This window comes from Hyperolius riggenbachi, chromosome 3, assembly GCF_040937935.1.
Source record: "Hyperolius riggenbachi isolate aHypRig1 chromosome 3, aHypRig1.pri, whole genome shotgun sequence".
Lineage (NCBI taxonomy): Eukaryota > Metazoa > Chordata > Amphibia > Anura > Hyperoliidae > Hyperolius > Hyperolius riggenbachi.
The window spans coordinates 203,430,508-203,455,793 of NC_090648.1; the positions used below are offsets into that span (position 1 = coordinate 203,430,508).

A 25,286-nucleotide genomic window follows, 5' to 3' on the forward strand; every position below is an offset into this window, starting at 1 on the left:
CAGGTAAATTGAGTTTGAGACCCCTGCTCTACACAGTCTATCCTATTGAGCTGTACTCCCCATCAGATAAAAATGTTTGCAAGATGCTCTACACATTCAAGAGATCAGTTCCTGCAAAAGATCCGTTCCTGCAAAAGATCCGTTCCTGCAAAAGATCCGTTCCTGCAAAAGATCCGTTCCTGCAAAAGATCCGTTCCTGCAAAATGCATTCATAATCTAGGATATCTGCAGATCTCATACACACCTTGTTTAACAGACATTCATCTGCAGATCAGACAATCATCTGCAGATCTGAGGATCATCGGCATCCGCAGAAAATTTTCCATGGGGGGGGGGGGGGGCAAGAAGGAGTGGGGGGGGGGGGGAATGGTGCGGTGCGTGTAGCGCAGCAAAAATTTGGGGGTACGTTGTGCCGAAAAATGGGTGTGGTCATGGACCAGAAGGTGGAGCCAAATTTACATGAACTTTGCAATGGTGGGACATTAGACTAGGACAATGGTGGCGAACCTTTTGGAGGCCGAGTGCCCAAACTACAACCCAAAAGTCACTTATCTATCGCAAAGTGCCAACACAGCAATTTAAACTAAACACAAATGTTTTAACTAATACATGAATATTATGGAAAATCCAAGTTGAAAATAAACTGTGAAGATAAACAATTTCATCCATCCTACTCCTGAAAAATGTATTCATCTTTTTAGAACCTCCCAGTTTTAATTTTCCGTCCTAAAAAGCTAAAAAAGTAGGTTTAATGCTATTGTCTCATATGATGATTGTTCAGCTTTTCCCATAGTCTCGCAGCTAGCAATCATGTGACCCCCAACAAGACAAATTCAGCAATCATGAGGCCCCCAACAAGACAAATTCAGCAATCATGAGGCCCCCAACAAGACAAATTTAGCAATCATGAGGCCCCCAACAAGACAAAATTAGCAGTCATAAGGCACATACATAGACAGCATTTCACATAAATAGGCAGAATGCCCACTTAATATGGTAGACACCTCTCCTCTACTGGCTGCTGTGCTTGGCTGGCATGGCAATACTGTTTTTGGATGGCTTGGGGATGATGTGTGGGCTGAAAGGCCTGGCAGTGATGCTGTGCCCTGGCTGGCAGTGATGCTGGACTGGCCTGGCTGGCGGTGATGCTTGGCTGGCTGGCTGGCCTGGATAGTTTAGGTAGTGACAGGGCCCCCCCCCCCCTGACTTATACAGAGTAAGGGGGAGCCTCAAGGTGAGGGAAGGGGGGGGGGGGGGGAGACGTCCCCCCATCTCCACCGATGTGCCTGCAGCTCCCCTTTCACTGTGCTGAGTCGGGTGGGGCGCCACTGATTCGGCCGGAGGGGGGGGGAGGGGGCAGCAGGCGGCGGCAGCCACCCCAATTTGCCCAATGTGCGGATGCCCATGCTGAGGATTCATCCTGGTGGATCTGATCTGCAGATGAATGTCTGTTGTATGAGTTCTGCAGATATCATAGATATAGACTATGAATGCATTTTGCAGGAGCGGATCTTTTGCAGGAACAGATCTTTTGAATGTGTACAGCATCTGTGTGTGCAGCATCTTGCACAGATTTTTATCTGATTCCCGTTCAGCTCAATAGAATAGACTGTGTAGAGTATGGTCTCATACTACATGGAAAGGGGTAAAATAGGTCTGTGATCTTCCATTAATCTTTCAAGTGTGTACATAGCTTAACTGCTGTCCAGAAAATGCTGTTGAACACAAAGAAAACCCTGAGAATCCCCCATAAGGACATGGACTGGCCTAAAACCTGTCAGATTTTAACTGCCTCCTTTTTTCTCAATAGTGGTCCTTTAATGAAAAAAAACGGTCTACTGTTATGGTTTAAAAAAAAAAAAAAAAATTGTCTAACAAATCACACTTTAAGTGAGGTTTGTAAACTATGAGGGCCTCTTTAGGGGGTAAAGCAGGAATTTACTTCTCAGTAGCCCCCCCCACCCATATTCTATCCCCTGTGCTGCAGAGCCAAAAATTCCTGCAGTTTCGTCCTTTGCCCCAGGAAGCCACTACGCATTATTATTTAGTATTTCTATACAGCCGGCATCTTCTGCAGCACTTTACAATTGGTTTGTCACTTAACTGTCCCTCAGAGGGGCTGACAATCTAATCCCTACCACAGTCATATGTCCATTGTAGTCTAAGGCCAATTTAGGGGAAGCCAATTCACTTATCTGTATGTTTTTGGGATGTGGGAGGAAACCAGAGTGCCCGGAAGTAACCCACACAGACATGGGGAGAACATACAAACTCCGTGCAGTCAGTGTCCTGGGTGGGGTTCGAACTGGGGACCTAGCGCTGCAGGGCGAGCGTACTATCAACTACGCCACTGTGCACGCCAGGAGATGCAGCTCCCAACAATCTGATTATACCTCCTGGCAGGGAGATGAAACCACATCAATGAACTTCATCTCCAGGCCTGCATCATGATGGCTGGAGAGACAGGATATCACCACACAAAATGTGAACCTGCGGCATAGGAGATAGAAAATGGAGGCATCCATAAGGACAAGGGGGGCTACAGAGCAGCGGTTATAGGAAAGTACCGTAAATGCCTGCTGCTTCCCCCCCAAAGCGCACATATTTTACAAAATTTCCTTTAGGGGGAATGTCATTTGACACATTTTCCAGAACTAGGAGGACACAGATGCCCAGTTGCCATTAAGTGGTTATGATTTGCCAACCTCGCCCGGGTCATATCAGATTGTAATGATTGCTGAGCAGGTTGGGAATATATGGTATAATTGAAGTTACATGCAGCCTCCATGACAAGGTTTTCCCCTCCTAAAAAATAAATGGGAAGAAAAAAAAAACTTGCTATAGGCACATAAAGAGACTGCAATCACACTGCTGCTAAATTACTAACCTTTCAGCAACTCTCTCTTTGTTTCAATAATGCCAGGGTGAGGGCTTAAATCTTTTAAAGGCTCGTACACGTCAGATTTTTCCAAACGACCGGTGGTTTGGACGTTTGAACGTCAAATAGGGCGTGTGTACGATCGGTCGTTCAGCTGATAAGACTGGTTTTGATTGATCCACTTGGTGGATCGGTCAAATCTAGTCTTATCAGCTGAACAACCAATCGTACACACGCCCGATTTGACGTCCAAACGACCGGACGTTCAAACATCCAAGCGACTGGTCATTTGGAAAAATCCGACGTGTGTATGTTACAGCTTTGTTGGATCAGTTAAGATATCCCCTATAGAGATATCTGGCGATGCTTTAGTAGATCAGGACCACAGTCCCAGTGATGATAACCCACCCGCCTGGCTGCATCAGGCCAGGTTTTGATGTGTGCAGACACTGGTCACAAGTGCAATCAGTGAGCAGGAAATGTGGATGTTGGAACACAACAACTGACCCTAAAAAGGCATTTGCCTAGTTATCTACCCTAAAGTGTAGCACATTACAGCAAGGAACCACTGTGTGGAACATGGTGAGCTAAAACCACACACTAGAGGCCTGCACGGGTCCACTTTTTCATACCCGCAACCCGACCCGCATGCCCGCTTTTTTACATTTTCTTCTAAAGTGCACATTTTAAGTAACATTGGGGAGCTGTAAAGTTAATAAAACCGATTTTTATACACAAACCAAAGCTAAAGATGGTTTTTAAAGACTTATTTTTTTTTTATTTAAATGAACAGAAGATATAATAGTCATTACAAATATCACAACAACCTAATACCCAATCCAAGTTTACAGGATCATCTATGTGTGACAATTCAGCCTTCATAAAAACAACCCAATGATAGCTATATGGGACTTGAATATGAATGTATGAAAAAAAAAAAAAAAGTTTTATACATACCTGAGGCTTCCTCTAGCCCCATGCGCACAAATCGCTCCCACACAGCCTCCTCCAGTCTCCTCCAGCTCCGGGTCCCGCAAGTTCTGCCAGTCCGTGCAAGAGAAGTCATACCTGGGGCACTTCTCTTCACTATGCCGCAGAGATATGAAGAGGCCGCACTTTTCTTGCGCAGACTAGCCACGACTGACAGAACTTATGGGACATGCCGGTACCGGAGCTGGATAAGAGTGAAGACGGTGGCATGGGAGCGATCTGTACGAATGGGGCTGGAGGAAGCCCCAGGTACGTATGTATAAAACTTTTATTTACTATGTCTCCAGTACACTTTTATGCGCTCCTGTATAGTGACATTCAGCAGAGGCACAGGGAAGAAGAAAGGATATACTGTGCATGCATGGCTCAGTATGTCCGGGTCCTAGGTTTTGCGATCGTCTGGGTCGGCCAAATGAACAGACATTACTGAAGGAGAGCTGCAGGAGAATGGCAAATGACAGAGGGGAAAGGAAGGTGAGGTAAGTAATTGCTTATACCACCCTACCCACAACACATGCCTATTTAAAGTGTAGGAGAACATGTAGGGAAAGCAATCAACATTTTTTTTTCTATGCTGTCAGACCAAATCGATCAAAATCAACCGCAGATCGATAGGCAGTCGATTTTCAATCGATTTGATAAAATCAATCGATCACTGAAATCAACCAGTGTATGGGCCCCTTTACATTACGACACCTCAGCAGCAAAATAACAATGGCATTTGAATGAGACAATCAGCATTGCATAAAAGTACAACAATATGAACCAAAGATCAGTTAATTGGAGCAGATTTATCACAACAAAGAAAAACAGCTGCAAAATTGGTTTGAAAGTAGAGCAGTGCTCAATATTTTGTTCCACTTTTGCAATAGTTTTCCCTCCATCTTGCATGAATGTATGTTAATAAATGTGCTCTATTGTCTTGTACCTGACCTGTCTGATAATAAAAACCTGTATTGAATGAATCTTCTCATTTGCAGCAAAAACATACCTGTGTTAGCTAGATCAGTGCTGTCCAACTGGCGGCCTGCGGGTCGCATCCGGCCCGCCAGGCCTCCTGCTGCGGCCCCCCTGCCGCCTGCTCCATGCTGTGGAAGGCAGCACAACTTTTTTTTTCTTTTAAACCCTTTCCCCCATGCTGCGGCCTATAAATATTTACAGCCTCCCCCCTCTTTGTCCCCCGTGCTGCCGCCTCTAACACCCCTCAGACCGGCGGCGGCAGCAGATAGGAACCAGCCACACCAGCGCATGGCAGCCGCACGGGGGACTTTAAGTGCTGGACGTGAGCGATGATGTCACGTCCTCCATTCAAATTCACCGGGCGGCTGCTATGCGCCGGTGTTCCGACGTGACTAGTTCCAATCTCATGCCCGCCGCTGCCGATCTGAGGTGAATTAGAGGCGGTAGCACGGGGGACAAAGAGGGGGGAGGCTGTACATATTTATATGCTGCAGCATGGGGGAAAGGGTTTTAAAAACAGACGGCAGCACGGGGGGGAAGGGGTAAATATTTTAGCTCTGCGGCCAATCAGTGCATTTTGTGGGCACAACTGCGGCCAATCTGAGTGCATTTTGTGGGCACAACTGCGGCCAATCTGAGTGCATTTTGTGGGCACATCTGAGTGCATTTTGTGGGCACATCTGCGGCCACTCTGACTGCATTTGGTGGGTAAATCTGCGGCCAATCTTTGTGTATTTGGTGGGTAAATCTGCGGGCAATCTTTGTGTATTTGGTGGGTAAATCTGCAGGCCATCTTTGTGTATTTGGTGGGTAAATCTGCAGCCAACGTGAATGTATTATGTGGGTAAATCTGCAGCCAATCTTTGTGTATTTTGTGGGTAAATCTGCAGCCAATGTTTGTGCATTTTGTGGTCTGCTATCACTCCATTTGCATTTTGTGGGTAAATCTGCTGCTAGATTTTTTTTTTCCCAGGGGGGTGGGGGGGGGGGGTTAGATTGTGTCAGACTGCCGGCCCTCCACCATGTGGTCTGAAAAAAAAAAAAAAAAAAAACAGCCCTCCATGCCCGCGAAGTTGGACAGCACTGAGCTAGATGGCTGTGGATGCAGCTGCCTGGCCCTGCACAATTCTCTGAGAGTCTCTCAGTCAGTGTCTCTGCTTCTTTTCCAGCTCATGAGTGTGATAGGGTCTCCACCCTTCAGCTTTGAGAACTTGAGAACGTACCCAGCCCAAACCCAGAACATTCTAGACCCAGAACATTCTAGGCCCAGGCCCAGCCCATATTCACTGAAAGACAGTTTTCATAACTGCCCTCCCCTTAATTTAAACTGAGCAAACTGAGCATGCTCTAGGATGTTAGTTCTGTCCAGCTATGAAAAAAACATATACTTGGCTGTATTACTGTTCCCAGTTAGCTTGTTCTAGTAGAAACTAGTATGGAGGGAGGGGACAGGGAGTCTCTCAGGTTGAGAGCAGGAAGAAGTCTGCTCTGGCATTAAAAATTAGCAGCAGTAAACAAGTATTCTGGTTCCACTTACATCATCTATCACAGAATGTTGGGACGCAAAAAAGACAGTCAGAATTAACATGTTTGCTTTCACTACCCGCGACCCGCACCCGCAGACCGCTACCCGCACCCGACCCGCACCTTAAATCAATTTGGGTACCTGAAACCGACCCGCATTTCGGGTTACCTGCGGGTACCCGACCCGCTGCAGGCCTCTACCACACTACCTCAGAAAGGAACCACTGTGTGGAAGGTGGTGTGCTAAAACCACACATTACCTCAGAAAGGAACCAGTGTGTGGAAGGTGGTGTGCTAAAACCACACACTACCTCAGAAAGGAACCAGTGTGTGGAAGGTGGTGTGCTAAAACCACACACTACCTCAGAAAGGAACCACTGTGTGGAAGGTGGTGTGCTAAAACTACACACTACCTCAGAAAGGAACCACTGTGTGGAAGGTGGTGTGCTAAAACCACACACTACCTCAGAAAGGAACCACTGTGTGGAAGGTGGTGTGCTAAAACCACACACTACCTCAGAAAGGAACCACTGTGTGGAAGGTGGTGTGCTAAAACCACACACTACCTCAGAAAGGAACCACTGTGTGGAAGGTGGTGTGCTAAAACCACACACTACCTCAGAAAGGAACCACTGTGTAGAAGGTGGTGTGCTAAAACTACACACTACCTCACCGGTCAGCCACAACTTTTCTTGCAAATCCACAAATGAAATCAGGTTCCTGCTGCTCCCAGGAGCTCCTGTAATCAGCAGAGATCACCCTTTATGACGGACAGCAGCAATACGCTATAAGTTTGCTGTGGTATAGAAAATACAATCCATTTACATAACAAACAAATGTGCCTTCAATGGACAAATACGTCATTTTCTACTAAAATGTTACTAGGCCTGTTGTGTTTAAATACAAAACCTTGTTTCAAGACAATTTTCAGATTCCTTTTATGTCAGTACCACAGGCTAAACATCATACAATGTGTTGCTCTAAGCCTTGGCCCCTTTGATGATTTATAATAGGACTGAATAATAGGCACTACTGGTAATAAATGCATATTACGTTTCAATGCAGATCAATCAGGTACAGGGGAGGACTGGCCTGTACCAGTCCTCCCCTGTACCTGGGGGGGGGGGGGGGGAGAATCATCCCCCCCCCCCCCAGGCATCCTCTCCTTTAATGATTTAGGGCTGGTGCAGGGCCTGCTGCATTTGGGGTTTTGCATAAGGCAATGTGAAACACTGCTGGCTGAGGGAAATAAACACACAATTGCAGAGCAATTAGAGGATGGGCAAGTTGGTAAACATGCACAGCATGATGTAGAGCAGAGGCCTGCCTGGAGTGTCCATAGAAAAAAAAAAAACCTCTGTCTGCCCTCTCACCATCACAGCTATCAACTGTCCCTTTCGAAGGGACAGTCCCTCTTTCGACATAAGTGTGGGGGGGGGGGGGGCTTGGGGAATTAGGGTGGCCAATACTTTTGTTGACTCGGCAATCAATCTACTGTTTTCATAATAACGATCGAATTGGATGAAAATTGGTGCCATCACAAGGCGCCTCAAATGACTACCGGCATATAGTATGTGGGGCACGTATGCAATGCCATTTAGGCTGAGGCTGCCATGAACCGCATGGGCTTCTAGTTTGTGTTTTCCCCCCAGGCCGAAAGGTCCCAGTCCTCCCCTGATCAGGTATCAAGCAAACAATAGCTAGGCAGCAAACAGAACACTGCTTGATCAGCTCTGGGTCACTTTATACAGACAGCCATTAAAACAAAGAAAAGCTCTATGGAGCGTGTGACTGCTAAACTTGTGAACTTTAAATAAATAGAAAATCGTAGCTTGTAATCAATGAGAAAAATGCCAAATACAAAGTTACACTGGTATTAAACCTTCAAAAAAAGGGGGGGAAAAGAACTAGCGAAACAAAGTCATAGGTTCTGAATAAGGTTTTACGACTTAAGTAATCCTACCCCCTACAGTGCTTTTCCTTTCAATAATACAAACACTTGCAGATGTCCAGCATATTATAAAACCCAACAATGCTATGCAAGTCTTGTTTCTTGGCATAACTAAAGAATGCTCACATTGTTATTCTCACAAACCAGGAAGGATTTCTTTAAGTTGTATTTTATTGAGATGTTATTTGTAGATATACAAACAACCAAACAAAAACCAGGAAGGCTTAAAAGGCCACTCACTACCATGAAAAATTGTAAAAAAATGTAACATACATATATACACATACTATGTAAGAAGTAGGTTTCTCCCAGAGTAAAATGTACTATAAAATTACCCTTTTCCTATGTCACTGTCACTTAACAGTAGACAGTACAAATATTATAGATGTGACAGGTTTTGGACCTTCATGGAGGATTTTTAGCATTTCCTTTATTGTTTACAAAAGCAGCCCCTACTCACTTGTACCCCGTTCTGGCAGTTGGACTGAGCTATTCAGTGATTTATTACAGTTTCTCTTTACAGTGTACATGAGATGGCGTGTAGGGGCCAATTTATGCTTACCTGGGGGTTTTCTCCAACCCCATGAGCTACGTGGAGTCCCTCACCGCCATCCCCAGCCCCTCAGCCATTTACGAGAAGACATTCAGACACTTATGATAAAGACCCTATTCGCAAAAAAAAAAAACAACCCTAACACTAACAAGGGCTCCCAACTTCTAAGAATTGTCCCCAACTTAAGGGGAGAGGTTGCACCCCTATCATGAGGGCTACATTGCTCTTGTTCCAGTTCCACATGCCTTGCTTCCTGTAGTGAAGATGCCACACCTCCCATCCACAGATAAGAAATGAAAGAAGAGAGACAGGATGGCTTTGACCAGTACAACACAGTAACCAAGCAGCTCGGGGTGACCAGGGCAAAAAGAGATAATTTGCATATTTAGTAGCCGTGCATTGTGGGTAACTGAATAATTGTAAATTCCTTGTTTTAAGAAGGCAAACCACACGAAGGATGGCTTCATCTCCTCCCACAGCGTCACTTCACTCTGCATTATGACCAATGTCCCTCACCATTAACCAGAATGGGAAGGAGCAATTAGTGGCTGTAACCCTTACCCTCAGCTCCTTATATCCGCAGCAAAGGGAGGGAGTGCATGATGTCTGGTTGGTTCCAAATTCTTCCAGTGAGGAAACAGCCCCCTTCAGCAGCTGCCATCTAAGTTACCTACTGCACCCCATGTTCCCTAAGCCCATAATAAGATCTTACATTAAAAAAAAAAAAAAAAGTGCCCAATATGGTCGGGGGAAGGAAGCAGCTGAACATTAAATGTATGAGTATTAACTACTGTATACTATAATTCACTATCTTTACTTGTATTTATGGTAATCATCACATACTATTTACAAGATTATATCAGTTACTTTGCCTTAAAATCACCCATAACCTATAATGTATGTACAGATATCCATGGAGATGAAACAAACATGACATCATCCTGTCATTAACCATTCAAAGCACATCATTCTTCAGCAGACTCCCAAAATGCATCAAGTGAAAGGCCAAAGCAATGCCCATTCAGCATGCTTGTACCCTTCCCTGGCAACAGCATAGTGACTTTGTTGTTGCCTGGCAATACAATGTCATGAGGAATGACTAAATGGTGGCTGAATCAGTCTGCTGCTTTCCACTGCACAAGCAAAATGAGGAGAAAACATGCATGATACAAACCCACTACTTAGTGCCATATATTGGAGAGAATATTGCACAATTACTTTCACTGCCACTGGTTAGTATTTAAGCCTAACTTCATACAAAAACACACCTAGAGGCAGGAAGGTTTTAAACCTGGATGAGGTTTATATGCATATTCCTGTAATTCTGTAACAAGGATTCCTACTTCTCCTGGAAGTAGAAGAACTCTGGTATAAACTGTCTGTTTTGCACATTTTTGAAGTTGGGAAATTAGTAATACCAAATTATTTCCTCTTCTGTATTAGACATCCAGAATTGTCCAAGATGCCTTAACATACCGGTAACTGGGAGGCTGGAGGCTTCTGCATATTGCACATATGACATCTGCTCTTAGGTGCCCATTAATAGTTCAATTTTTAGCAAGCCATCACATTTTTAATAAGACAATTCAGATTAAAAGAAAAAAAAATTGCATTTAATATATCCACAGCAGAAACTACTCCCGACCTCTGCAAATGATTTTGCTACTGGATGAATGAAAAACACTGCCACACTAATCGGCCAGTTCTTTAACCCTTTCGGGACCAGACAGCTCTGGCCCCTTTCTCCCCTTAAGTCCTTCCCCTATTCGCACTGTAATTGGCTCGCAGTAACCACAGGGTCAGGATCCAATAAAATTGCCTCCTGACCGAGATACGGAAACTCCGCAGTTAGCATCACAGCAGAGCGAGTGGGTGCAGCGATGGAACATCGGCGCAAAAGTGATGAGAAAGCGTGGTCTGGTTGATTGAAATCTATGCCCTGGCAGGGATAGCAACACCCAACCAGGGTGGCATTGCAGGTGGTCAGTAGTCAAGAAACTACCTAAACCATAGAAATTGCAGAGAATTGCTTCTTGCATAGTGGAGCATTCCTCTCCTGGTACCCTCGTCCCCCTGCAGGCTCCCCCCCGATGGGTCAGGGACTGCTCTCTGCCGCTGCAGTAGGCTTTGGAAGTCTTAAGGAGCCTGAATGCTCCTGAAGACAGGCTGCTCCGTATTGTGCATGTGCACTCTCTCACACACTTGCACATGCGCAGTACGGAGCTGCCTGTCTTTGGGAGCACTCAGGCTTCCAAAGCCTTCCGTGGTGGGCAATTTGAACTAAGGACCCTGCGGGGAATGAGAGGACCGTGAGAGCAGTGGTCTGCCCAGGCTCTTTAAGCCGGGTGCTCAACCTGGCTAATTTTGGGGAGCACGCGGCTGTCATCAGCTTGCCTCCTCATGCTCCTCCTATGCTTTAAGGAGAGTTGCACCACCCCTGCACTCCCCCCTTGCAACCCACCTGGCTACTTTTTCCTGCCTACCAGCTGGAAAACAATTTTGTGGGGGACACTGAAGAGGCATGGGAAAGCTCTGTAAGACCCAGAGCCTTCCCTCTCCTTAGGGGAGCTTTTTTTTTTTTTTTTTTTTTTTTTTAAAAATTCGCTTCAGCAGTGTTCTCCCCAGAATTTTTTTTCAGCCGGGTGGCATGAAAAAGTAGCCGGGTGGGGAAGTAAGGGCCCTTTTCCACTAGGTAGTGCGATCGCAAATGCGCTGCGATCACGCAACCTACAATTTACACTACCCGTGATTGCTCCATATAGCTGCTGGGAACGGATCACGATCGCCCGACAATTGTGATTCAGAAAAATACGACGCATGCTAGTGGGAAATGAGCACCGCGATTTACATGTTATCACGGTGCTCATCAAAACGGCTGCGATCCGCTTTCTGAAGCGGATCGCAGGTAGTGGAAAAGGGCCCTAAGGTCATGCTGGGTGGAAAAGAAGGGTAACACCGAAGTGGTGTGGGTGGGTAAGTCAGGCTGGTGGGTTAAGTGGGTAGGTAGGTCTAGGGTAGGCTTGTGGTCAGGCTGGTGGCTAGTGGGGAGGTGGTCAGACTGGTGGGCTAGTGGGGTGGGTGGTCAGGTTGGTGGGCTATTGGGGAGGTGGTCAGGCTTGTGGGCTATTGGGGAGGTGGTCAGGCTTGTGGGCTAGTGGGGAGGTGGTCAGGCTGGTGAGCTAGTGGGGTGGTGATTGGGCTGGTGGGCTAGTGGGGTGGTGATTGGGCTGGTGGGCTAGTGGTCAGGTTGGTGGGGTGGTGATTTGGCTGGTGGGCTAGTGGGGGGGGGGGTGGTCAGGCTGGTGGGCTAGTGGTCAGGCTGGTGGGCTAGTGGTCAGGCTGGTGGGCTAGTGGTCAGGCTGGTGAGCTAGTGGGGTGGTGATTAGGCTGGTGGGCTAGTGGGGAGGTGGTCAGGCTGGTAGGCTAGTGGGGAGGTGGTCAGGCTGGTGAGCTAGTGGGGTGGTGATTGGGCTGGTAGGCTAGTGGGGAGGTGGTCAGGCTGGTGGGCTAGTGGGGAGGTGGTCAGGCTGGTGGGGTGAGTTGTCAGGCTGGTGGGCTAGTGTTCAGGCTGGTGAGCTAGTGGGGTGGTGATTAGGCTGGTGGGCTAGTGGGGTGGTGATTAGGCGGGTGGGCTAGTGGGGAGGTGGTCAGGCTGGTGGGGAGGGTGTGCAACTCACCTCGACCCCCCCCCCCTCCCCAGATGGAGCTGGCTCCCGGGCTTTCGCAAACCTTAAGTGGGGGCGGCAGCGTGCTTTGCTCAACCAGCTCCTCAGGCGGTGGCAAATTCAGCGTCACTGGCTCTCGGCTGTCTCAAACGCTAGAGCACAAGCCTGCTGCCTGATTCACGTTGTCTCATGTCCTCTCCCCGATGCTGCACATACTTTTTAGTAAAAACACAGAACGATTTAAAAAACACCTCAGTGTTCTCCCCAGGCTGCGAGCAGTGTGGAGTAGGGGAATGCCCACAAGTGCAGTAGCTGGGGTCCGGCCTCAATCCCCCCTCCCTCTCCCCCCGCTCAACCAGCTCCTCAGGCGGTGTCAAAATTCAGCGTCACTGGCTCTCGGCTGTCTCAAACGCTAGAGCACAAGCCAGCCGCCTGATTCACGTTGTCTCATGTCCTCTCCGATGCTGTGCATACTAAAAAGTATGTGCAGCATCGGGGAGAGGACATGAGACAACGTGAATCAGGCGGCTGGCTTGTGCTCTAGCGTTTGAGACAGCCGAGAGCCAGTGACGCTGAATTTTGACACCGCCTGAGGAGCTGGTTGAGCGGGGGGAGAGGGAGGGGGGATTGAGGCCGGACCCCAGCTACTGCACTTGTGGGCATTCCCCTACTCCACACTGCTCGCAGCCTGGGGAGAACACCGAGGTGTTTTTTTTTTTAAATCGTTCTTGTTTTTTTTTATTCCCTGCAATAGCTAGCTCCCAAATAGCCCCCGACAACCCGTCCGCCCGCAACTTCATTCATATGGCTAGATTGCAGGGCCTGTCAGCCTGTTACATATGCATACTTATAGGCTTGACAGTGTCCGTGCACGCAGACAGCCTCAATGCACGCCTCTGCTGTGTCGGCTGCCTCGCTCGCGCGCCGCCTCCTCTGTTGTTCTGCGTGTCAGTCTTCAGCCTCACGCGCTGGTCCCGCCTCTACTGCTCGGCCAATTAATGCACGAGCTCGCCGGGAAGCGCGAGATCTCGTGCACGGAACTGTGTAGCTTCAGGAGCAGCGCTGGGTTTTTTTTTTTTTTTTCCTTGCGAGAGTGCCCAACGCCGGTGATAACTGGAACGCAGCCAGCCGGGCGGTAATTGAATTTACCCGGGCGGCCCGCCCACTTGTTTGATCCTGGGGAGAACACTGCTTCAGACTCACTTTAGTAGGCCTTACTCACTGGCCCTGAATGAGCATGCAGATGAGAGGATTTGACTCTGGTCTGACCCAACTGGTTGCGTGCTTGCTGCAGGTGTGTGACTCAAAAACAGCTAAAGCCAAAAGCTCAGCATGGCAGCCAGGCAACCAGCATGGTGTATAAAAGAATGAAGATGGCAGCCTCCATATTCCTCTGACTTCAAGAAAACCTGAACAGAAAATTAAGTCAAAATAAACATACACAATTCACACTTACCTCCTGTGTAGTCTACGCCTCAATCTCTTTCTCCTCTTCCGCATCCTGTTTGTCCACTGTGATTGACCGAATTCTTCGCCCTCCATTTTGAAAATGGCCATTACCCCATAACAGCTTCCTGGTCAGCGCACTGTTAAACTGTAACATTGTCCACTTGAGCCATAGGGACACATGGACATTACCGGGCACATCAGTTGTCCACTCAGCTATAACTGACAGCAACTGATATATTTCAGTTCTGACAAAATATTGTCAGAACTGGAAGGGATCATTGTCAGAAGAAAATGGTGAGCTTCTGAGAGGAACTGATGGCAAGGTAACTATGTAATGTTCATTTGAAGTTACATCATGTGTTTATTTTAAATAATTTTATTCAGTACAGGTTCCCTTTAGGGTTGCCTTCATAGAACAGTTAGAAAAAACATGCAGGTCACAGACACTTTTCAAACTGTCATACGGCATTTTACTTTTATTGCAGCCTTCTCACTTTTGTATTCGAAATTAGCCAGGCAGCTTCAAGCTTTCCTCTCCAAAACCCTCCAGCTGCTCTTACAGCCAGGAAACAGCTGATCTAATGGGGTCTGAGTGTGATGACCTTCATTCAGCCAGTTACAAGCGAGTAGCTTTCCTAATTCTCTACTGCCTCAAGTGTCTACCTTTCCTCCATCTGAATCCTGCCATGCCACACCAGAAAGAAATGAGGTATAGTGGCTTCATATAGTCGCACTATTTGTCCATCGAATAACAAAGCATACCCCTCAGTGTAACCAGACAGGCAGTGAAAGGGTGTGCAGCTCGGCCTTCAATAGTGTTAATACACTGGGACTGTGAACAAAACACAACATGTAGTGCTGGGTGTTTATCTGAAAACATCAGCCTCTAGGTCACTTCTGTTTGCAGGAGTTTGCTGTGACTGCATGAGGTCAGCTATTTCCCTAGTTACTCATCTGCTGACAGAATCCAGCATGGCATTATGGGTGGGTCCCCACATTAACTCTGCCCGCAGGACACCTACAAATAAGATTCTCAAATAAACGCCATTACTCACAAATGGGGGAATTAAAAAAAAAAAAAAAAAAAAAAAAAAGTGAATATCAAAAATTCAACTGTTCCCATTCTGCACTGCCTCAGAATTACGGTATATTACAGAAAACCAAATATATACACTGGAAATACAGAAACTAAAACAGACTGGAAGAATTATCACATACATGCAAAAAGGGTGCCAATGACGTTGCTAGGATCCTAAGAGATCCGAGGCACTTTTGGGCACTCAAGCCAGAAAATGGGTGTGGTCATGCACCAGAATGTGGGTGTGGTCATGGGTAGCGCCAAATGTACATGAATTTAACAGCAGTCTCAGTAGGCCTGCCCAGCAAAATGTTGGATGAAGCCCCCTCTCCATTAATAAAAAATAAAATAAAAAATGCAGCATATCACATAAATAAGCAGTGTCACTTAAACATAACTAGGCAGAGTTACCTGGCTTCTGTGCTGGCTTTCTGCAGGGCGGGCTGCCCTGTTCAGTTTGGCAGTCCCCTCCATAGCATTCCCCCTCCCATGCTTCCATGGGCCTCCCATTGGGGCACCACAAGTCCCAGCATGCCTCCATAGAAAAACCACAGCTCCCTGAATGCCTCCATAAAGGCACCACAGCACCCAACAAATGGAATTTGATTTTGTGGCTGACAATGCCTCTTTCAGTTCCTGTAGCTGGCAACAATAGATAACTGCAACAGTGTTTCTAAAATGTTACCATGCAAAGGAGACAAATTATAATAGCTGCCCAAAAAAAATACCGCTTGTTCCCTAGTAGAGTACTGATGCTCTGTGCAGCATGCTCATCCGGGTTTAAGACATTAAAGCAGATGTGAACTCAGAACTTCCTCTCTGCTCTAAAAAATATGCAACAGCATAATAATCTTTAAAGAAAAACATTTCATTGTTACAGCTTATAGAACTCCTGCAATAAATCTGCAGTGTTTCTACTTCCTGTTTTCTTGGAAGCAGACATTGTTAACAGCCTATGCTTTCAAATGAGCTTATCTGCCTTGGCAGTCATGGGGGAGAGATCAAATACAACTTGCGATCTGATACAAATGAAGGAGGAATTAGACAGGCTAAACTCTCTAAATACATACAGGGTGCATTTCTCTAAGTTTTCCTTCTGTCCTGTGCAAGAGTTCAGGTATACTTTAACAAATAATGGAGTATGCAGATCAGGTCTTAATTATTTACAGTGCCATCCTCTGCCAACGTTAAAGCGGTATTGTCACCATAAAAATCAAAATTTCAACAGCAACTGGTCTGGTCTGAGTGTAATAAGTGATAAAGATGCTAATCCTGCATTCAAAATTTTCTGCTGTTATGGTTTGGAGTTATCACATACTTTAGGAGCACTGGCCCTAGTGCCAAACAGTGCCAAAAAGTTGAATGCTGGGAGTATCACGATCACTCCAAAATTGCGAGAAAATGCTACATGCCGAACGTTTTGAGATTGCCGTTAATTGCAAAACGCCCGCGATTGGCGGCATTTGCAGTAGTGAGATAACTGCCATATGGTTACAATTGCGCTAGTGCTTTGGCGATAAGCGGGAATCACCTGCTAATCGCCCTAATGTGAATGATCCCTCAGACACCTTATACAGGAACACACTTCTGCTGAACATCTCTGGTCAGCTGTTCACATATAGACCTTCGAACTCATTGTTACTGAGCATATCCGAAAGCACCTGGCAGCCTATTGTTTACACGTGCTTTCCCTATACTAGCTGGTGCAACAGCACTTTGCCCTCTTCAGGAAGAATCTTGTATCACTGTAAAATACATGCAGCATCAAGACTCACCTCCCAGTTCCTATAGTTGGCAACTGGATACAATTGCTGCAACAGCATTTCATGTTGTTTCATATTATGGTTATCCATGAGGTTAGCCAGCATAACAGGCTAGGTTTGTTGTGTCTTATTTGTTTTGAATACATGCAAGTTAACATCATCCCACAGCTCTACAATGACCTCAACCTACACAAAGCATCATCAGCCTTTGTTTTTCTCCTTTGATTGTAAATCCCCAGCCTCTATGTAATGATGTAACCATCCTGACATTCTGTGACCCTAATTATATAAACCTCAACGCAAACGCTGCGTGAAATGTACAGTATGGGAGAGATGATGGGTGTGTCATGTGGGTAACTGCATCAAGTACACAGAACTGATTCACAGCAGCGTGACTACCAGACTCTATCCTATCCAGATCTGGATACTTGGCAACACTGAAAATACCAAAACACCAATCTGCAGAAAGTAGTATCTGCACAGAAACTTTAATAATAAGATTTATGGCTGGTGCATTGGATAGCCTACAACCTACTGATGAACAGCCCAGCCTCTCACTATAAAGGAAAGGAATACGATTTTGGTTAGCTTGTAATAGCAACTATGTCCACACTATTTGGCCAATTAGAACTCACTAAGTTATAGAGGGTGCTGTGCTTGGAGAACTGTGCCTTATGAGCAGGGCTGTGGAGTTTGAGTCAAGGAGTTGGAGCAATTTGGGGTACCTGGAGTTGGAGTCAGATGTTTCATAAACTGAGGAGTCGGACTTTGAGTCTGACGATTTTTGTACCCACTCCATAGCCATGCAAAGGCTGTGGAGGAGTTGGAGCAATTTGGGGTACCTTGAGTTGGAGGCTTCCGAAACTGAGGAAATCAGATCATTTTTGTACAGACTCCACAGCCCTGCTTATGAGTTTTCCTGCTGGGTCACCTCAGCCATACTAGCACCAACAATGGGCAAATCCATACCTTGTCACCGCAGCGCAACAGATTCCATCTTAACAATGAGAGTAGAGCTGTGCACTACCGGACACCTTATGCTCACTGTACAAATAAATGGCGATGAATTACCACATGCAATACATGAGTTACTGGGACACTAGTTTTGAGACCAGTTGCAATCTGTTGCTTGAGCATCGCATTGTGTGAATTTAGCCTTAGGCCTGGAACCCACTAGCAGCGTTTTTCTATGCGTCTGTGATTCGTAAAGCTTTTGATAATGTAATGCTATGGGGGGGGGGGGGGGAATCAGCAAATAAACATTCCTCAAGTGGGATCACGTGCGTAGAATTACATTAGCAAGTGCTTTTCAAATCACAAAAAATAAAAAATCCCAAGTGACAAATGTGCATATTACAGGGAATCCAGAAAACATTACCTCCTTCCTTTGCAGCAGTCAGCAATGAAAGGAAGCTGTATTTGGGCATGTCTGTACATAGACTGTGAACAGACATTTTGCATATGCTAAATCCTACCTACAAAAATGAAGCACTCTCTACAGAACTACATAAAGATGTTAAAATGGAAATTTGGAGTTATTCCGTTTACCAAACGGTGGGCTGTTGTCATGGCTGCAATGATAAGCATGTGCCAAATCTACACAAACATACTTCATACTCAATTGGAAAGGTAATTTCAGCAGTATTAAAACTACATAGGGTTTAAATTAAAGTCCACATGACATATGCATTGGGCATGATTCACAAAGCTTTTTCACCTTATCTATGTTACATTTTTAAGCTTCCAAAGAGCAAAAAATATAATATAATTAAGGCAAGAAAAGTAATATTGAAATAAAGTTAATCACTTTGAGTGATTATTTTGTTTGTAAATGTGCTGAAAGGTAATTTTTATCAATTAGGTGATACATTGGACATTTATGAGAAGTGTTGTGAATAAAGCCTGTTATAGGTGAAGCTCTACCCCATTTCTTGAAGAATGAAGGACAAATTATAAGATCAGTGTTAACACTTCCACAATGAATGACTTTGCATAACCAGGGACCCTAGCACAGGGGCGGCTGTTCTTGTTCAAGTCACCTGTTACTATTTACTTTCGTAGAAGGAAAAGTTAGCCATTAATATGTTTCACAGACTTCAATGGGAGAAAGAAACAATCAGTTGCTCCTTACAGGGGTTCTGTAGCATGTAAAAGCAGGAGAAAAAAAAAAAAATACAATCTGTTCCCCGCCACCGAGCAAATTATTCATCTAAAGCGACTGCAGATGCGCGTCCGTGCGTATCTCCGGGAGCTTATTGCGCAGGCCGAGAAAATCTTGTACTGCGCCTTTGCAGTAAGCTCCCGGAGACGCGAGCGCGCACTATTGCTCGTTAGACAAATAATTGACTTGTGTCGGCGGCAGGGAACGGAGGCGGACAGTGTGGGACATCACAGCTACAGTGGGCTGATAGAAGCCCCAGGTAAGTGTCAAGTTGTTTGTTTTCTAACATGCCACAGAACCCCTTTAAAAGACACACCTGAGCTCTATTAACCACTAAAGGACCGGGCTCATTTGCAGCGATCTGTGCTGAATGGGCTCTCCAGCCCACAGCACAGATCGTGTTTGAGCCAGGGCGACCAGACTCCCCCCCCCCCCTTTTTCCCCACTAGGGGGATGTCCTGCTGGGGGGGGTCTGATCGCCGCCGGCTATCTTTGTGTTGCGTCCTGCGCCACCTCTGATAGGATTCCACAGAAATTAAATCAGAAAATGGAAATCGTATTTCTGCGGAAATACCGCATTACTGCAACTCGGTCATTTGAGCCCTATCACAGAACTCAGAAGCATTGGATCAATCAGAGAATGCAGAGTCAACTCTGAAATATTTGGCCAATTAAAGAATGCAAAAATGATAAAAAAAACAAACAAACAAACCAAAAACGACTCCTCAGAAATCAGAATTGGAAATTGGAAATCTGCAGAATCGGTATAGGTGGAAATCGGAATTTCCATAGAATTGGAAATCTGCATTTCCGACCATCCCTAAGTTGAAAGCCTTTGGATGGTCCACAGACTTTCCAGATCCTCATAAAGTCCCTCATTACAGCCTCTGGCCGGGGATCGCCGATCTCCTTTACGGCGCTGCTGCGCAGCAGCGCCGTATGATGTAAACAGCGGGGATCTCTTCCCCGCGTGTTTACATTTAGCCTGAGAGCCATGATCGGAGGCTCGCAGGCTGTTCACGGAGACACCCTCCGTTAACTGACATGGAAAGGCCGCTGGAACGAGCGGCCGTTTCCATGTAATACCACTAACGACCAGCCGCTGCATATCGGCGTTAGGCGGTCGTTAAGTGGTTAAAATAAAAATCTGCTTACCTGGGGCTTCCTTCAGCCCCTGCCAGCTATCCTGCGCCATTGCCATAGCTCCACCCACTGCCGGTGGCTCGGGATCCCCTCCGGCGCAGGATGTCCACTGTGCCTGCAGTTGCACTGACATCATCCGGACTGTACTGCATAGGCGCAAAAGCAGCAGTACAGTCAGGATGACGTCAGCACGACCAGTGAGCCGCATGCTGAAGCACAGGAGAAGCCGACCCGATCCGGGAGCCACCGGAGCTGCGGTGAGGGCACAGGATGGATGCAGGGGGCTGGAGAAGGCCCCAGGTAAGTGGATTTTTTATTTTTAAAAAGCTTGGACCTTCCCTTTAAAGGGAACCCTAGGTGAGAGGGATATGGAGGCTGACATGTTTGTTTCCTTTTAAATAATGCACATTACCTGGCTGTCCTGCTGATCCTCTGCCTCTAATACTTTAAAAAGCCATAGACCCTGAACAAGCATATGTAGATTATATGTCTATGACAAATCTGACAAAATTCGCTACATGCATGTTTCAGGTGTGTGATTTACATCCTACTGACCAGAAAGATCAGCAGCACTGCCAGGCAACTGATACTGCTTAAAGGGAAATCAATATGGCAGCTTCCATAGGTCTCACACCTCAGGTTCCTTTTAATGAGATTAAAAAACAATTATAACTGAACCAACATACCCCCAAACCCCCAATGCCCAATATACACGGTATGATTTTCCGTGCGATAGATGGATCCGATAGATAAAAATCAGTCATGTCCGATATTGCTACCGATCGTTTCCGCACTCGATTTCTCATAGCGGTGAATGGAGAAAGATAAGAAAACTAATGAAGATCAGAGAATCGAGCGCAGAATCGTGCAGGAAAAACAATATGTCTCAAAATCGCATGGAAAATCTTACCGGGTGTACCCAGCATAACTCTATAGTAAATAAAGCCTACCACTATCATTGCCCTTTCCAGTGCTAGTCTACTTTAGGGAACCCAGCAGGAAACGTCATAGGGAAACTCCACTCACATGATTTTGGTGGACAGCACCTCTGGAACTTCTAGGTTTCAGACAGGTTGTAGTACACTACAGCCGCACTATTCAACCAATCACAGCGCTTTGTGCTGTAGCGAGTACAGTGACTGGAGAACTGTTCCCTATGGGGTTCTCTGCTGAGTCACCCTAAAGTAGACTTGTGCAAAGTCTCCAAACACTATGCTCTATAGAACCAGAATCATCATTAAAAAAAAAAACTACATTTTTTTTCCTCCATTTTTTGGCATTAGAATAACACCTAAAATTTTAATGTTTCCTCTTTTTTACATGCAATTGGAACAAGGCAATACATTTACTCTACTTAGGGGGAAAACAGGTATTTGCTTCCTCATTTTCGTAGTTCTTCAAATGAAGTGTGGAAAATTCCCCAGCTTGTCAAACAGTAGTGCAAACTACTGGCCATGCTTATCACTTATCTGCATGACAGAAAACACACAGAGGCAGCAAACAGTGTATAATCAGTGCTAATGCCGTGGAAGGTCTGTCTCACCTGCCAGCAAGACTGGCTTCAGCTTCTTAATCTTGGTTTCAGGGCTCAGTTTATCTTCATGCTGGGAAAAAAAATTACATTTTTCAGTATATTTCACTATCACCATACACTGTATGTAGCGACTGTCTGATCTGAAAGCCCAACAAGCATGTGTTGGGTGAAACACATGTGTGGACCAGATTCCCAAGCTACAGAAAATATACAGCTATCTGCACATTAGTCAGATTTGTGGAACGTTCAGGCAAAACTTCAATCCCAGAAGTGACACTTGTGGCAAAAGGACACAGGCCTGCCTGCCTCCCCCTTCAGCTGAACACACTGCACCCCTGGCATATGAGGCACTGCTGTTACTGGCTGCCTATACTGCAGATCCCCAATATTTACAAGCTCTGCATCTACCTACCTCTGCTTGCAGCCTACAGATCACTGGTAGATCACGTACCTGTGGAGGCAGAAGGTAAGATTTAAACGTAGGTTTAGCTTGCTTCATGGAAAACATTGTGGCTTCCCAAACAAGTGTCCCTGCTGGTAGGTGTCTATAGAGAGGTGCTCCTGGCTGGAGCAGGAAGCGTAGGGGGAAGCTGTGTCCAGTTATCGCTGCTTCTCGCTCTATCCTCCCAAGTTATCCTCCCTGGACCTGTACATGCTGCTGCTGCAGCTCCATGGCTGGGGTCTTCTGGCTTTTGTTGTGTCTCAGGCCAGACATTTCCCTCTCCCTCTGTGTGTCTCACTCACTCCCACACGCACTTTGTATTTGCATTCTCACTGATTTCCTGTGAGTCTGTCCCTTTCTTTTCACAGCCTGTGCACATGTGCAGAAGCCCATTCAGGGACGCTGTTTCTCACGTTCTATATCGCCATCTAGTGTCCAAGAGCAATGCTGCAGTTTATAAAACAATCATAGCTCCAGCTCCATTATTGCCAAGAAAAAGTCAGCCCCTTCAGTTCAGCTTTTATTCAGCTCTCAACAGTGTAGTAAGTAATGGGAAACACTATTTCAGCTTGTTTGCATATAATCATGTAAAACATAAGCAAAAAAAAAAGTTTTAGTTGCAGCCAGTCAGTAAATTCATCCATGCACCTAATTATTCATGCAGCAAGATGGGAAGTTTCTGAGCTGTCCGTACTCCACAATGAGCATACAGGTTACAGATTTATAAAGAATGCAGTTAAAGTCATTTCTGGATGCAAAGTGCAATGGTGACATTGTGGTGTGGTGAAAATGTTTGCAACTTTATAAGATTTTGCAACCGGGTGCAATAAATTTATAGTGCAACCCAACCATTAACTTTAAAGAGGAGCTGTTAGGTATAGGGTCTCAGAGAAAATAAACACATATATCAGTAGCTAAAGATTGGCTGTACTTACATTACATATGCATTTCACTGTCCACGTTTGGATTTCACAGAATTTGTATATAGTATATGCAGAGATAGATGCTCCTGACAGCTCATGGCAGGCTCCATGTTTGTGAAGCCAAATGTGTCGTCATGTCCTGCCTGCTTCTGATCACAGATACACTCGTTCTTGAACAACACGGTGTGCAGTGAATATTAATGAGCCATGTGGCTAGGAACAATAGCTGACTCCTGCAGTGTAGTCTGCCCGGAGATTTATCAGTGCTGTGGCTGGACTGATTACACAAGCTGCTGTACCGTCTCATTAGCAGCCGAGGGGAGGGCCCCAGAATGCTTTGCAGTTTAGCTGCGGCTTGCGTCTTTATGGGTCTATGAGGGCTGGTGCACACCGAGCGGCTTTTTGGGCGTTTTCAGATCCGCTTGCGGCTGCGGATCTGCTTGGTCAATGTATCTCAATGGGGTGGTGCACACCAGAGCGGCAGGCGTTTTGCAGAAACGAAAAATGCCTGGGTGAGGCATTTTTTGGATTGCGGATGCGTTTCTGCCTCAATGTTAAGTATAGGAAAAACGCAAACCGCTCTGAAAAACGGCACTTCAGAGCGGTTTTGCAGGCGTTTTTGTTACAGAAGCTGTTCAGTAACAGCTTTACTGTAACAATATATGAAATCTACTATACTGAAAACCGCAGCAGCAATCCGCAAAACGCTAGCAAAACGCCTCATAAAAATAAAAAAAAGCGTTTAAAAATCTGCTAGCGTTTTGCGGATCTGCTAGCGGGTTTTGGTGTGCACCAGCCCTAACAGAGGTTAAGATAAGCACACATCAAAGGTAACTGAAATGTTTATCTTCACTAATGGCTTTTGAGCTTCCTTCTAAACTGTTTAACACAGGAGAATAGAGGTTTAAATTAGCTTCTGCAGCCTGACAGTTACTCTTTAATGTGTCATCTCATGATCCCAAAATGCAACTCAGCCTAACCCTATTCTCATACAGAACTGTGGTGGGCAACTAATAACCCCCCCGGAGGGAAGTAATAACCCCCCTTTGCGGGCAACTAATAACACCCCCTGGAGTGAGGTAATTACCCCCCTCGAGTGAATTAATAGCCCCCCTGGAGTTAATAACCCCCGCTTGGTGGCCAACTAATAACACCCCCTGGAGGGAATGTATAACTCCCCTCCCTTGGTCAGCAAGTGATAACCCCCCGGAGGGAAATAAACATCGGCAGTTGCAAAATCTTACTGCGGGGATGAGTGAAAGACTGTGCGCATGCACATTTATGAACAGTCTGTACAGTGCACATACATTGTAGGACAAGTTGCAAAATCTTATGGGTGGCAACATTTTTCATATCAATATTTGTTTGTAGCAGTTTTCAGTGAAAGTGAAGTTTCCCTTTAAAGGGACCGTCCAGTGCAGAGATGTTCAAACTTTTTAGGCCAAAGGTCATGTTGCCGTTCTTGAGAGTGCTAGTGGGCCGAACTAGTGAAATGAAACATAATTTTTGCTGATTGCTGTTAGGTACACTATGCCTGTGACATTTTGCCAATAACCCATATACTGTGTTTGTTTAGCATACTGGCAGCTGCTAATCAGTGGCTGTCACTGCTGCTGGCACAGTGGCAGCTGCTAATCAGTGGGTGTTGCTGCTGGCATAGTGGCAGGCTGGCAGCTGCTAATCAGTGGCTGTTACTCCTGCTGGCACAGTGGCAGCTGCTAATCAGTGGGTGTTGCTGCTGCTGGCATAGTGGCAGGCTGGCAGCTGCTAATCAGTGGCTGTTACTCCTGCTGGCACAGTGGCAGCTGCTAATCGGTGGGTGTTGCTGCTGGCATAGTGGCAGCTGCTAATCAGTGGTTGTTTGTGCTGCTGGCACAGTGGCATATGCTAATCAGTGGGTGTTACTGCTGCTGGCACACTGGCAGCTACTAATCAGTGGCTGTTACTGCTGCTGGCACAGTGGCAGCTGCTAATCAGTGTTTGTTACTGCTGCTGGCACGCTGGCAGCTACTAATCAGTGGCTGATTGTTACTGCTGCTGGCACAGTGGCAGCTGCTAATCAGTGTTTGTTACTGCTGCTGGTACCCTGAAAGCTGCTAATCAGTGGCTGTTACTGCTGCTGGCACAGTGGCAGCTGCTAATCAGTGGCGGTTATTGCTGCTGGCACAGTGGCAGCTGCTGATCAGTGGCTGTTACTGCTCCTGGCACGCTGGGAGCTACTAATCAGTGGCTGACTGTTACTGCTGCAGGCACAGTGGCAGCTGTTAGGGCC

The 25,286-nt window shown here is 46.1% G+C and overlaps 1 protein-coding gene across 1 annotated transcript in view; it reads right to left on the minus strand.

Moving 5' to 3' along the window:
* The window catches only part of MTMR10 (myotubularin related protein 10), a 107,896-nt gene extending 85,439 nt beyond the window's left edge, over positions 1–22,457 (minus strand). Inside the window, exons 1-2 of the mRNA XM_068275583.1 lie at positions 22,101–22,457; positions 21,659–21,719 (exon numbers count right to left, since the gene is read on the minus strand). Of these exons, the coding sequence (XP_068131684.1) occupies positions 21,659–21,719; positions 22,101–22,157 (118 nt within the window). The 5' untranslated portion in view covers positions 22,158–22,457. The remainder of the gene's footprint in view (positions 1–21,658; positions 21,720–22,100) is intronic.
* Between the last annotated feature and the right edge of the window lie 2,829 nt (positions 22,458–25,286).